Consider the following 15,036-nt stretch of genomic DNA (forward strand, 5'->3'; position numbering starts at 1 on the left):
GCTTTGGGAATCAGGACAAAGCGAAAAGAGTCACTTACCACTTAAGGTAAAGGGACCCCTGACCATTAGGTCCAGTCGCGGATGACTCTGGGGTTGCGGTGCTCAGCTCGCTCTATAGGCCGAGGGAGCCAGCGTTTGTCTGCAGACAGCTTCTGGGTCATGTGGCCAGCATGACTAAGCTGCTTCTGGCAAACCAGAGCAGCGCACGGAAATGCCGTTTACCTTCCCGCTGGAGTGGTACCTATTAATCTACTTGCACTTGACATGCTTTTGAACTGCTAGGTTGGCAGGAGCTGGGACTGAGCAACAGGAGCTCACCCTGTTGCGGGGATTCTAACTGCCAAACTTCTGATTGGCAAGCCCTAGGCTCAGTGGTTTAAAGTACAGCGCCACCTGCTTAAAGAGTCTTAAATGATTACAGCAGCCATTTTTGGAATGAAGGTGTTCCCAATTAAGGTTTCCACCCACTCCCCCCCCCAATGTCACTTCCACGCCTTGCAACCTGATCTTACAACCACAGTGCTTTTAGTGTAGCCATCTTATCTGCTCTACGTGACCTTGGGCTGATAGGCTGGACACTTTCCAGCGAGAGAGAGTCTGTTAGCTTGCTCTCTTCCAGTTGTTCTCCACTTTGCTGTTCACTACCCAGTTCATCCCAACTTTTGTCTTCAGAGCTATGCCCCTCTGCAAACCACTGTTCCAAATCTATACTGCTTCTTCTGCTCCTGGGCAGCTTCAGAATCGTGGTCAGCAGCAAGGGGAGGGGCTCAGCAGCAGGATCCTGGTCAGCAGCACTACTCCTCTGCCTGGTCTCTGACATGATCCCTTGAGGAGTTCCAATAGTAGTGTGGAACACTCAAAGGCCTCTGATTCACTCACCCATTTTTATGCTAAGTGTGTGAGCTGATTCCACTCACAATCACTGCATTTGATGTGCGGTGTCATGAGAATTCATGCAAAGCATGGCCATTCAGAAATGCAAGTTATCTCTTCATATTGCAGTCAACATGAGAAAACCAAGTACCGTATTTTTTACTCCATAAGACGCACCTAGTTTTTAGAGGGGAGATGCAAGAAAAAAAATATTATTTAAAGGGAGCGCTGAGCAGAGCCTGTATGCATCCTAGGCTCTGCTCAGCGCTCCCTTTCACGAGCCGCGTGGAGCGTGTGTGCGGCGCTTGCAGGCTTTTCCCCGAGGAGGGAGAAGTGATGGGCTGCCCTTCTCCCTCCTCAGGGAAAAGCCCCCAAGAGCAGCACACACGCTCCATGCGGCTCTTTAAAGGGAGCGCGGCTCTTGGGGGCTTTTGCGGGAGGTGGGGGAAGTGAGAGAGAGAGCGGCTCTGTCCCTTCCCCCACTTCCCACAAAAGCCATGGATAGCTGTGCAAAGCCTCCGCAGGGCAGCGGGATGAAGACTCCCTGTGCCCTGCGGAGGCTTCGCACGTCTAAGCCAGAAGCTAGAACAGCAAGAGGAAGCGCGGCGCAGCACTCCCTCTCACTGTTCTGTCTTCTGGCTTAGCTGCGCAGCCTGCATTCGCTCCATAAGACACACACAAATTTCCCCTTACTTTTTAGGAGGGAAAAAGTGCGTATTATAGAGGGGAAAATACGGTACATCAGAACCCGGCTCAAAGCAGAAACCTCAAAGTGTCAGAACCAGTGGTGTAGCGTGTGGCTACAGGGGTCGTTTCCCCTGGTGCAAAATTGTTAAGGGTGCAAAATTTCAACCCCGGTACTGCCTCAATACAGTTGCGTGCTTCCGTTGCTGGGCTCCATTGAAAACGGCTTCTCCACAAGAACCAGAAAGTGACCTCTCAGAGAACAGAACGGCTTTTCTTATCTCTTACATCCTGCTAATTTTGCCATTAATTTTAATTATTTTCCCTGAAAAGCTGCTGCAACAGTACAATACAGTTCAGTGCCAAGAAAGCCTGAATCCCATTAAACTTCCCCAGAATGCATTAATGTGCAGTAAAAATACTGTCTGGTGCTTTCGTTGCTGTTAACCGTTACCCAGGTTTACACGTCAATGTAATAATTCCCCCATTAGGAGAATCTCTCAGCTGTTTGCCGAAGATGTTCTCTTGTCAAAGTGTATTCTCTGATGAACTGGATTCTCAAGTTGTGACTGAACTCTGCATACCAATTTAAACTGCCATTCCCTAATCTGTTTACAATTTCCTCCTCCTCACACTTCTCTCTCAGATCTGAGGATGAGAGGTCTTGGGCCTATCCTCTGAAAACTAAGGAACAAGCATGGCGATTTTTGTCTTCTCTAGATTAGCCATCTTAGAACTCGAAACTTTTCCTATCCAAGTTATGTACTTCCTGTATAAAACAACTTCATCACTTTCTTATTCTAAAAGGATCTTTGAGTGCACAATTGCAATGGGTAAAGGCTAGTAAAGGTAAAGGGACCCCTGACCGACTCTGGAGTTGTGGCGCTCATCTCGCTTTATTGGCCGAGGGAGCTGGCGTACAGCTTCCAGGTCAGGTGGCCAGCATGACTAAGCCGCTTTTGGTGAACCAGAACGCTGTTTACCTTCCCGCTGGAGTGGTACCTATTTCTCTACTTGCACTTTGACGTGCTTTCGAACTGCTAGGTTGGCAGGAGCAGGGACCGAGCAACGGGAGCTCACCCTGTTGCAGGGATTCAAACCGCCGACCTTCTGATCGGCAAGTCCTAGGCTCTGTGGTTTAACCCACAGTGCCACGAGGGTAAAGGCTACCCTCTAGCAAAATTCACAATCTGCACCCTGCACACCAAAGTTTCAACAGGTTTCTTCCTACCTTTCGATTTCCTTTCATAGAAACTTCTGCCTCGATGTGGGGCAGTGTCTGTGTACAGACTTTCGAGATCTTCTTGCCACGTGTCAGGGTTAAAGTGCTTGAGGAGTTCCTCCACGGTGTCAAATCCAGCAACGGTTTGATCCAGAGCTTCTGCCGTAAGAGTAGGGTCGGTCACTGACGGAGAGTGATAGGAAACGCCCTAAGAGTGACATACAGTGTGGTGTACTTTGAAAAACACAGGTAGAAAATGACAAACACCTCAAATAAAACTTTTCCCCAGATCTGGTTCACAGAATGTATTCATACAGGGCTAATATTGTGCATTGCGAAAAAAAAAGCGCTGCATCCTCGATATATGTATGTTTTTTGTGTGTAAATGGAAACACATATACAGTGGTACCTCGGGTTACATACGCTTCAGGTTACATATGTTTCAGGTTACATACGCTTCAGGTTACATACGCTTCAGGTTACAGACTCCGCTAACCCAGAAATAGTACCTCGGGTTAAGAACTTTGCTTCAGGATGAAAACAGAAATCACACAGCGGCGGCACAGCGGCAGTGGGAGGCCCCATTAGCTAAAGTGGTGCTTCAGGTTAAGAACAGTTTCACGTTAAGAACGGACCTCCGGAACAAATTAAGTACTTAACTCGAGGTACCACTGTAGAAACAAGCAAACTCTATCAACTATCTATCATCTATCTATCTATCTATCTATCTATCTATCTATCTATCCATCTATCATCTATCATCTATCTATCATCTACTATCTATCATCTATCTATCATCTATCTATCATTATGGTGCTGGAGGAGACTCTTGAGAGTCCCATGGATTGCAAGAAGATCAAACCTATCCATTCTTAAGGAAATCAGCCCTGAGTGCTCACTGGAAGGACAGATCGTGAAGCTGAGGCTCCAATACTTTGGCCACCTCATGAGAAGAGAAGATTCCCTGGAAAAGACCCTAATGTTGGGAAAGATTGAGGGCACAAGGAGAAGGGGACGACAGAGGATGAGATGGCTGGACAGTGTTCTCGAAGCTACCAACATGAGTTTGACCAAATTGCGGGAGGCAGTGGAAGACAGGAGTGCCTGGTGTGCTCTGGTCTGTGGGTGATGAAGAGTCAGACACAACTAAATGACTAAACAACAACAAATCTATCATCTATCTATCTATCTATCTATCATCTATCTATCTATTATCTATCACCGCCTGTCTATCATCTATCTATCTATGGTTGGCATCTGTCTGTTTCGGGAGACAATGGAGGAGTACACCTTTGGGGGTGAGGTCACACCATTGGAGTTACAGCTCCTGCTGTGGCTGTAGAGACCAATATAGGAGAGACATGTTTTGTTGCAGCTGGGGCAGATGAAGGCATCCAGTTGTGCTAATGCAGATGCACCATGGCGTTTCTTCTCTCTGCACTCCTCCCAGTGGTCATTACTTTTCTGATCACTGCTATGGATACCATGACCTGACTATCTGTCTCTAGGCATATATAAGATCATGGTTAACCAGCTGACTATGTTTGCATCTGTTATTTAAGTAGTGCCATTGGTGTGCGCATGGCACTTTACAAAGTAAAAGAGGATAAGTCCCCGCCCAACATTTGACAGCAACATTTGACCAGAGATAAAGGGCAGGAAATGGACACTGGGGTAAACAGAAGACTACTTTGACTATTTCAACTGCACACAGTTAGGTCTGGTTATAGTGGGGTGTGGGAATTAAAGGGTTGTACCAAAGTCTTCATGGAAAAATTGAGTTTTGAAGAGGGATTTGAAGTAAGCGAGAGAGATCTTCAGGGTTTCAGACGGGAACTGAAGTAGAGTTGACGGTGAATCGAACCTGAGACCTTCTGCTTACAAAGCAGATGCTCAGCAACTGAGCCATGGCCCTATCGTAGAATGCTGCTTTCCTTTTATATAAAACTTTTACCTTTGAAAGGATAGATTCCCCCCCCCCCCATTTCAATTAAAAAGGTAAAGACCCCTGACCATTAGGTCCAGTCGTGGCCAACTCTGGGGTTGCGGTGCTCATCTCGCTTTATTGGCCGAGGGAGCCAGCGTACAGCTTCCGGGTCATGTGGCCAGCGACCGTGACTAAGCCTCTTCTGGCGAACCAGAGCAGCACACGGAAACACCATTTACCTTCCCGCCGGAGCGGTACCTATTTATCTATTTGCACTTTGACGTGCTTTCTAACTGCTGGGTTGGCAGGAGCAGGGACCGAGCAACGGGAGCTCACCCCGTCGTGGGGATTCGAACCGCCGACCTTCTGATCGGCAAGCCCTAGGCTCAGTGGTTTAACCCACAGCACCACCTGCATCCCTCCCATTTCAATTACTATGCAGCAAAATGAAAGCTCAGCTCTCCTGAAAGAGAAGGACAAGTCAAGAGAACAATCACAGACCCTAAGATAACCTGCTGGCCCTGGCAGATGCATAGGAAAAAGCAAATGAATAAGTGGCAGCCTAAGAAACTTGAGCTTGTTCTGCAAAGAGGGAATTACCAGTTTCAGGAGAAAAAGCTTTTTGCCAAGCGTATTGTGACTCGAGCTTTGCATCCAGAGAAGAAGACAAAGGAGAACTGTTTTAATGGGACAAGGTTAAGACTTGCCAGGCTATTGACCTCGCTGTTGCTATTCAGCAACTTTCAATAGGTTGCTCCACAGTAGAAAACATTGGCAGCTCCCTTCTAATGAGTGCCAAGCCATTGTGTGATGTTCTTATTCTCCAGAGAGATAACAACTAATTCAGAATGAACTTGCACATGTCCATCGGTATGTATCTAGCAAAGAGATTTAGCCAAGTTTTACAAAGGTGCAGAAAACCACCCAGGGATGCATATGTTACTGCATAGGTAAAATAGCTTGCTGTTTTGTTTTGTTTTTAATTAATGCATATATAAATTTTGCTAAATAAAATCAGTTATTCAGATTTTCCAATGTGTCCTTATGTGGTGGTGATACATGAGGGAGAGAAAATGAAAACATGATCATTCCATGGGCTTCCATGTCCAGGGGACACATGGAAAAGAAAAAAGGAAAGGGAAAAAGGAAAAAAAAAAGTGAATTCAATTCTTTCTCTAAAATGCACAGTTCACATTTTACTTACCAAGATGGGGCTTGTGACCGATTCCCAGTTGGTTTCAGCTGCAGCAGGCTGGAGATCATCCTGAAGATCAAACAGAAAAATAAAGGATGGGGAGGGGACAGGTATTAGAATCACAACATTATTGTACATGTCTTTGTGTGTGTGTGTGTGTGTGTGTGTATGTGTATATGTGTGTGTGTGTGTGTGTGTGTGTGTGTGTGTATATATATATATATATATATATATATATATATATATAGCATCGGGTTGTATTTAATATAATGCAAATTAAAGTCACATAGTGGTATACTTGTTCCACTTGTGAAATGTTTTGCACCAGCAGAACGTTGCTGCATGAGAAAACGCATAGGCAGATTGCTGGTTAACTTCTTTGCACAACAGAGCGTGCAACCTGTTGCACAACCAGTTTCCACCAGTGCAACTGCTGCATAGGATTCCTCTGTTGTTTAGCATTAAAAGTCACCTGTCTGCTAGCACAAGAGCCCTTGCTCTTTGTGGACAAATATTTGTCTAGTGGACAAAGATTGTTGGATCCAGCCTAATAAAACAATTTCTGCAGATCTGCAATCGATATTCCATAGATGATTGGGTTATACCTCAGAGAAATTCTTTGTAAACAAAAATGTCTTCAGTAGGTGCCTAAACATCATGAAGCACCTTTTTTATTTCAGCTGGTAATTTTCACTGTCAGTCTTCCTGCCTCCCATTCCCAAAGGGACTTAGCCACCACTGCATTTAAATTTATGTTATTTATGTTGTTGTTTTTTAAAGTTTTTATTGAATTTTACGATTTAATATTCAACCACATGACACAATATGACATTTATCATATAACTCCGCCTCCCTATGACTTCCATCAACTTCCCCTTCTGGTTCTTAAAATATTTACTCCTTCTGCTTAATTGTTGTCTTATTTTTATGATCTTACATCTAAATGCTTTTATTTTCTTATCAATTTTACACCAAATTTTCTTTCATAGTTACCTCTTACACTCAATTACATTTCATATTATTGTTTCTTAACCTTTGAACGTGTTTTCTTAGTTGTAAATTGTCAGGGAACTGCCATCGGAGAAAGAGGTGGTGGATAAGTTCCATGAGAATAGGAGAGAATCTGCGGCAGAAGGAACCAGCAGGGGGAGTGCAGGAGTCACAGCGGAGGGGAGGCTCTGGGATACTTCCAGTGACGACAGCGAAGAGGTAACAAGACCCCCGTTAGGAACTCCCACCCTGCGCCGGAAACTGTCACGCAGAGAGTCACGAAAGCGCATGTCTGTCAAACAGCTTTTATGTTGGCGTAGGTTCCGTAGACGCCCACTGTCAGATCCTACCAGCGACTAACGGAGTCATGCTTTGGGGAGCTCCGTTAGTGCCTAGGTTGGGATGACCAGCCAAACCCCAGAGGGATCAAGCTTTACGCACAAGCAGCTTATTATCCCATCACAGCAATCTGACAGTCTCTGAAAGCAGCTTGTGCAAGCAGAGGGCATCATGAGCGAACCAGCTGGAACCGGAGGTGCAGGAGCTGGGGCTGGAGGAGGTCCAAGCCTGGAAGACAGGTACAGGGCGTTGGAGGTCCAGCTCGCGCTGCAAACGGCGAGGCTCGAGGAGAGGAGGGCTCAAGATGCGGATAAAGGGAAACCCACCCCACTTGCCAGAAAGGTGCCTGGATTGGTGCAGAAATTTGGGGGGGATCCCAGGAACTATCAAGCCTTTAGGACAGAGATGCAATATGCTCTTAACCTACTGTTTGATGACTTCCCTGATGAGAACTCTAGAGTGGCGTACGTGATCGGCCATCTAGAGGGAGGGGCGAGGGACTGGGTGCGGCCCCTGATGGCAGCCAATAATGAAATCTTAAAGGACACTATGAAGTTTTTTCGCGCCATGGACTTGATGTTTTCCAGTGAGATTGAGCAAGGGGTGGTGCGGAGGCAGTTAATGGCGTGTAAACAGGGGAGCCGATCTGTACGTGAGTACTGGACTGAGTTCAGCATGCTGATTCATAGACTGGGGTGGGACCTTGCGAGTGAACCTATTCAAATGCTGTTTGAAGAAGGGCTCTCTCCGGCAGTGAAAGATGAACTTTCCCGGGCGCCCAGGGCGGAGTCTATGGATCATCTGACTAAATCAGCGCTGTCCATAGGAGCGCGCCAGGAGGCAAGGGCTTTGGAAAAGCGGGAAGGAAAAGGGGAACGTTGGAAGGATTTCCGCATTCCAGAGATTCCGGAGCAGCCTTTCCCGCCAGCAGAGCCGATGGAAATTGGAACAGCGCGCGCGCGCGCAGTTTCAAACACCAGTGAAGGGCGGAAGAAGGAGGGGAAGGGCGCCAAGAGATGTTATCTCTGCCAACAGCCAGGTCACTTTGCCAGAGTCTGTCCGCAAAGGAAGGAATGGCAAGGAATGGCGGGAACTGTTGGGGGGAAGGAGGAAGGAGAAACAAGCAGCGAGCAAGTAAAAGCCAACGCCTGGCTGCCAGCATCAGGGCACCGCAGTCAGGCAGAGGAGAAGTGAATGTGCCCACGCCGGAACCTCCAAGACCAGCGCTTGTGATAGAGGTGTTGCTGGAACTGTCCAATGGACACCCACTAAAGATAAAAGCGCTATTGGATTCAGGCAGCTCCTGTAATTTCATGAGTAAGGAGTTTGCAGCTGAACACCAGATACAGACTATCCCATTAAGTAAGCCTTTGCAGGTTACCACGATTGATGGGAGGGAACTGTTGGGAGGAGAAGTGAGCCAGCAGACTGTTCCAATGGTAATGAGGGTGGCAAGACACACAGAACTGATAGCGTTTAACGTAGCCACTTTGGGAGGAGCTCCCATTATTTTGGGAATGAGCTGGCTAGCACTACACGATCCTCTAGTAGGCTGGCATCAGAGAGTGGTTTCCTTTGGATCAGCACATTGCCTAGAACACTGCAAAGAGGGAGAGGTTCAGGCAGGGGCCAGGGCCACTCTAGCAGGGGTGGAAGTGATGGGCAAGGGCAAGGTGCCACCACAATATGCTGACTTGATTGACGTCTTTAGCGAAAAGGAAGCAGATAGACTGCCCCCGCACAGACCCTTTGACTGTCAAATTAACTTACTCCCAGGAGCACAATTGCCAGTGGGCAAGCTGTATGCAATGTCAGACAGTGAAATGCAGGAGTTAAGGGAGTTCATTGACAAGAATCTCAAGCGAGGTTTCATCAGAGAGTCACGAGCGGTGGGGGGCAGCCCAGTGTTCTTTGTGGACAAAAAACACACGGGCAAACCGAGGCTTGTATGTGACTTCAGAAGCCTAAATGCAGTGTCAGAACCAGTGACTTTCCCTATGCCTAGAATTGATGACATTCTGACACAGGTGAGAAAAGGGAAAATTTTTACCAAGCTGGACCTTAGGGGGGCATATAACTTGATACGTGTGAGAAAGGGGGATGAGTGGAAGACCACTATGTTCACCCCCTTGGGGGCTTTTGAGTATTTAGTTATGCCTTTCGGATTACAAGCGGGCTCCGCCTGCTTTCAATCATTCATGAATCACGTCCTGGGGCCACTGCTCTACAAGAACTGCGTAGCGTTCTTAGATGACGTCCTGGTGTACTCAGCGAATGAGGAGCAGCATGTGCGAGATGTAAGAGAGGTACTGAGCAAGTTGCGAGAAAATCGGCTGTGGGTGAAACTGGAGAAGTGTCAGTTTCATACCAGGGAGGTGGAATTCCTGGGGTACCGGTTGTCTGACAAGGGGTTGGCCATGGATCCCAGCAAGGTTCAAGCGGTACTGGAATGGAAAACACCAAAGACCAAGAAGGACGTGCAAAGGTTCCTGGGCTTCGGAAACTTCTATAGGAAGTTCATCAAGAACTTTGCCCATTTGACAGCGCCTATCACGGATTGTCTTAGTAGCAAAAAGAAATTTGTTTGGACGGAAGAAGCGCAGCGGGCGTTCGAACGCTTAAAGCAGGCGTTTGCGTCGGAAGAGCAACTGTTGCATGTGGATCTACAACAACCAATGAGAGTGGAGACTGACGCGTCAGACCGAGCGGTGGGGGCCGTTCTTCTCCAGCCGGGAAAAGATACGTCTGAATGGAGACCGTGTGCATTCTTCTCGCGGAAGTTGAACAAATCCGAGAGGAACTACACAGTATACGACCGAGAACTGCTCGCCATTCATGAAGCCTTCCGGAAATGGCGGCACTTGCTGATTGGGGCGCAGCACAAGGTTCAAGTCCGAACTGACCACAAAAATCTGGAATATTGGAGAACAGCCCGAGTGCTGAACCAGAGACAAGTACGATGGGCCCAGGAGTTCTCCAAATTCCACTTTGAGATTCGTTACGTGCCCGGATCCGAGAACGTGAGGGCGGACGCTCTTTCCAGGAAACCTGAGTACTTAGAGGGGGAGGGAGCGCCCGAGGCAAGGCATGTAATCCCTGAAGACCGCTGGGTGTGTGGGGCGGCATTGGTGGGGCAGAGGGAACTGATGGAGGGTACTGAGAACGATGAATACGCCCAAGGGAAACTCAGAGAGCTCCGGAGGGCAGAGGAGAACACAGGGGGGTTTGAAGAAAAGAACGGGGCGTTGTATTACAAAGGGGCACTGTACATACCCGACGGGGAACTGAGGGGCAGAGTACTCAAGCAGTTGCATGACAGCCCCACCGCGGGACATTTTGGACAGCACAAAACCATGTGGTTGGTTACCAGGGAGTTTTGGTGGCCCAAGGTGAGGGAGGACGTACGGGAATATGTCAGGGGTTGCGTCAGGTGCCAGCGAGCAAAAGGAGAGAGGGTGGCGCCAGCGGGGCTATTACAACCCTTACCCACGCCCGAAAGGCCATGGGAGGCAGTATCCATAGATTTTATGACGGACCTGCCAAAATCCAAAGGCAAAACAGCTGTCATGGTGGTGGTAGATCTATTAACCAAGATGTGTCATTTTATAGCTTGTTCACATGCAGTCACAGCGGAGGAAACCGCCAAGTTGTTTGTAGAACATATTTTTAGGTTGCATGGCGCCCCCTTGAGGGTTTTGAGCGACAGAGGGAAACAATTTACTTCCAGGTTCTGGAGGAAACTGATGAGCTTATTACACGTAGAACTCAATTTCTCAACTGCTCGGCACCCAGAAACCAATGGGCAAGCGGAAAGGGCAAATGGGATTTTACAACAATACCTGAGGTGTTATGTAAAAGACAGAGAAAATGATTGGGTGGATAAGTTACCTCTAGCAGAATTTGCCTACAACAACGCGGAGAACGTGTCCACAGGGATGAGTCCCTTTCTGGCAAATTATGGGTGTCACCCCCGGGCATTCCCAGGAGAGGGAGGGGAGAGGTGGAGCGTGCCGGCGGCGGAATATTTTTTTGAAGAGATGGAAGCGATCCACCGTCAGCTTCAACTTAACTTAGAGAAAGCCAAGGAAGAATATAAGAAGCAAGCAGACAAAAATAGGAGGGAAGGTGAAACCATAAGGGTGGGGGACCGGGTGTGGTTATCCACCCAAGGACTACCGTTCAAAGGAGGGTGTAAGAAATTGAGACCCAAAAGATTGGGACCCTTTGAGGTCATACAGCAGGTCAACCCAGTAGCATTCAAACTCAGGCTGCCCAGTCACATGAAGTTACACCCAGTATTTCACAGGTCATTACTGTCGCCGTACCGAGAGGGACGTGAGTGGGGGGAGCATGAGAGAGAGGCCACCCAAACGCCCGTGATAGAAGAGAGAGAGCGCGACATGAACGTGGCAGGAATCATTGATTCCAGGTGGAAGGGGAATCAGGTGGAATATCTGGTAGAATGGGAGGGGGAAGTAGAGTCGGAAAACACTTGGGTACCAGCAGAGGTAGTCAATGACGAGGTTTTAATAGAAACATTTCATCAGCGTTTCCCAAGAAAACCGCAACCCGTGGCACGATTTAGAAGGGAACACTTTGGTACCACCGATGAGGAAGGAGAGTTTGAAGGGTTCCCTGAGTCAGGGGTGGGTGAGGAAGCCGACTCAGACGAAGAAGAGGAAGACGGGGAGAGAGACGGTACGCCGTGGCTAGAAGTGTTTGAATCCTCGGACGACGAGGAGAGTTCCTTCAGGGGCTTTCCGTCCTCACCGCCAGTGGGAGAGGAGGCGGGAGGGGGTGAAGGGGGCCCTGGGGGGGAGGTGGATGTCAGGGAACTGCCATCGGAGAAAGAGGTGGTGGATAAGTTCCATGAGAATAGGAGAGAATCTGCGGCAGAAGGAACCAGCAGGGGGAGTGCAGGAGTCACAGCGGAGGGGAGGCTCTGGGATACTTCCAGTGACGACAGCGAAGAGGTAACAAGACCCCCGTTAGGAACTCCCACCCTGCGCCGGAAACTGTCACGCAGAGAGTCACGAAAGCGCATGTCTGTCAAACAGCTTTTATGTTGGCGTAGGTTCCGTAGACGCCCACTGTCAGATCCTACCAGCGACTAACGGAGTCATGCTTTGGGGAGCTCCGTTAGTGCCTAGGTTGGGATGACCAGCCAAACCCCAGAGGGATCAAGCTTTACGCACAAGCAGCTCATTATCCCATCACATAAATGTTTAATCAAACCCTGCCAGTGAGTCCATTTTTTACAGTATTTCTGTATGTAGAACATAAAGGGTTCCCAGTCTTTTTTTAAAATGTTCCTTGTCATTGTTTCTGATTCTTCCTGTAAAGGGACCCCTGACTGTTGAGTTGCGAATGACTCTGGGGTTGCGGCACTCATCTCGCTTTACAGGCTGAGGGAGCTGGCGTTTTTCTGCAGACAGTTTTCTGGGTCATGTGGCCAGCATGACTCAGACACTTCTGACACAACGGAACACCGACACCGGATCAGCGCACAGAAACACTGTTTAGCTTCCCACCAGAGTGGTACCTATTAATCTAATTGCACTTTTGGTGTGTTTTTGAACTGCTAGGTTGGCAGGAGCTGGGACCGAGCAACAGGAGTTCACCCCCTCGCAGGGATTCAAACCGCCAACCTTTTGATCGGGAAGCCCAAAGGCTCAGTGGTTTAGACCACAGTGCCACCTGCATCCCTGATTCTTCCTGTAAGTTTCACAATTTCTGCACATTCCATAAGTTTGGCTTGCTATTCTTTTTTCATTGGTATCTTGTCATCTTTCCATTTTTGGGCTGGGAGAGGCAGCTAAATGTATGTTTTTAAACACATTTTCGACCACAAAACTCATTTCTGAATGCATATTCTCTCAGCATAGCCTTTTCTAAAAGGATCCACTCTCAGAATGCATATATTATTATATAACATAGAATAGCATCAGAACATCCTGTAAACAGAAAAGCTAGTGGATAACTAAATTTCAGTTAGCTGGAGGTTGGGAATCAGGTCACTTCATTTTGGAATCCAATCAAATTCCTCACCGATCCCTATAAGAAACCATCTTTTGGAATGGAGGAAAAGGCGAAAAGTAGTTTGCAGAATGGCACGAGGGGACCTGTGGCTCAGGTGTAACCTTTGAAAATCAATGAGTTCCTCTCCCTCTCAAGACACAATGCCTGAGCTGAGTCTTAAATAACCAGGAGCTACAGAGAAAGAGAGAGGATGTGTGGCTGCCTGCCACAATACATCTCTAGCTATAATTCCATTATTGGTGATAACTATGTTAATAACAGGGCACAATGATGTACTGGGTGCCTCCTGATCCATTCTGACATAGTCACTTGTTATAATAGGAGAGAGAGTATGATAGTCCATTCTCTGTCAAAGAAACATGAAGGTTTTCAGCTGTAATTACAGTCAAGGTCAGTCTGAGCCTGGTTTGTCTATTTATGAAAAGTGAAAGGTGCAAAATGGCTTTAAGTAGCAGGCGAGTTTGGCCTGCACCTTGCTATTATGTTAGCAGGAGAAGGATGTCCAAATGCGTGGCTTGGAGACGAGTTGAACTATGGGAAGCCAGTGTAATTTACGAGGGCTTAAATTAAGCTGGCATAATGTATACCACATCCAAACTTATTCAGGAACAGAGCTGCTGCTGCCCGAGACTGGCAGAGGGAAAGCAAGCTTTTCAAAATGGAGTTTACTTAAGTCACTGCTTTTACTGGTGGAAGTTCCACCTGGTTGCCGGGTCACGTGACTGATCTGAACAGAGGGAGTACTCTGTGAGTACCCCTGCTTGTCCCTGCCACTGCCCCAGAATATATCTTTTTCAGGACTTAAGGCAACCAGGGGCAGAGGTGGGGGCAGTCCGCCCTGGGTGTCATCACTGCGGGGGGTGACAACATGCCGGGTGGCACTCACCGCGGGGCCTGCAGCGTGCCCGAGCCACGCATCTCCCCTGGGAGTGACACAGTGGTTTGGGTGCCCGCAGGCTCCACGCTGCCCCAAATGGTCTGCCTGCTGCCTTCCCCTCAGCTGTAGGGCAGCTGAGTGGGAGCAGGCAGGCAGACTCCTCGGAGACCCCATGGAGTGTCCTGCCCCGGCTCACCCCACCCCTTGGGTGGCTGGCCCCACCCCCTGTGGGCAGCTGGCCCTGCTCCTGGGTGCAGGGCACACGCGCCGCCCCAGGCTCCAAATCGGCTTGCTCCACTGCTGAAGGCAACATAAGATCTGCTGGTCTCAGCTGAGCCCCAGCTGAGCCATGATGAGAGAGTTGTGCCAGGGTATATTTGGCTCAGTCAGAAGGTGTGGCTTGCACCTGCATAGCCCAGCCGCACCAGCAATTCATAGAATTGCAGAGTTGGATGGGGCTGTCAGGAGCTTGTCCTACTCTCAAGTAGGACCCTGGCAGAGACACATGCCCGACTGGCATGTTCTCTCCCTCCTGGTCGTTCATTCGGGAGCTTCAAAAGCTTCCTTTAGCCTGAACATCACAGCGACCGATGCCAGCAGACACCCGCACACTTAGGGATCCACAGAGTGTTTGCAGTTTGCGTGACAGACCTCAGCAACTCAGCATTTTGACTAATCTGCTTTATTTACATATAAAACACAAATGGAGCACTACAACATGGCTCCCTCTCTCTCTAGCATCAGACAGCAAAGAGAAAGAACAAAGGACGACAGTCCCACTTCACGTAATGCAATAACACAAACATCCTGTCACCGTCACTTCCCACTCTGTGGAGTCAAAACATACACCGTCATGAAACAGACAACAATCCCATGACTGCAATCACAGA

At 48.4% G+C, this 15,036-nt stretch overlaps 1 protein-coding gene across 1 annotated transcript in view; it reads right to left on the reverse strand.

The window, feature by feature from the left end:
• The window catches only part of PDGFD (platelet derived growth factor D), a 154,544-nt gene that overhangs the window by 22,655 nt on the left and 116,853 nt on the right, over window positions 1–15,036 (reverse strand). Inside the window, exons 4-5 of the mRNA XM_081860608.1 lie at window positions 5,911–5,970; window positions 2,789–2,987 (exon numbers count right to left, since the gene is read on the reverse strand). Coding sequence (XP_081716734.1) covers window positions 2,789–2,987; window positions 5,911–5,970 — 259 coding nt within the window. The remainder of the gene's footprint in view (window positions 1–2,788; window positions 2,988–5,910; window positions 5,971–15,036) is intronic.

The sequence above is a fragment of the Podarcis erhardii genome (assembly GCF_964252035.2).
Source record: "Podarcis erhardii genome assembly, chromosome: 4".
Lineage (NCBI taxonomy): Eukaryota > Metazoa > Chordata > Lepidosauria > Squamata > Lacertidae > Podarcis > Podarcis erhardii.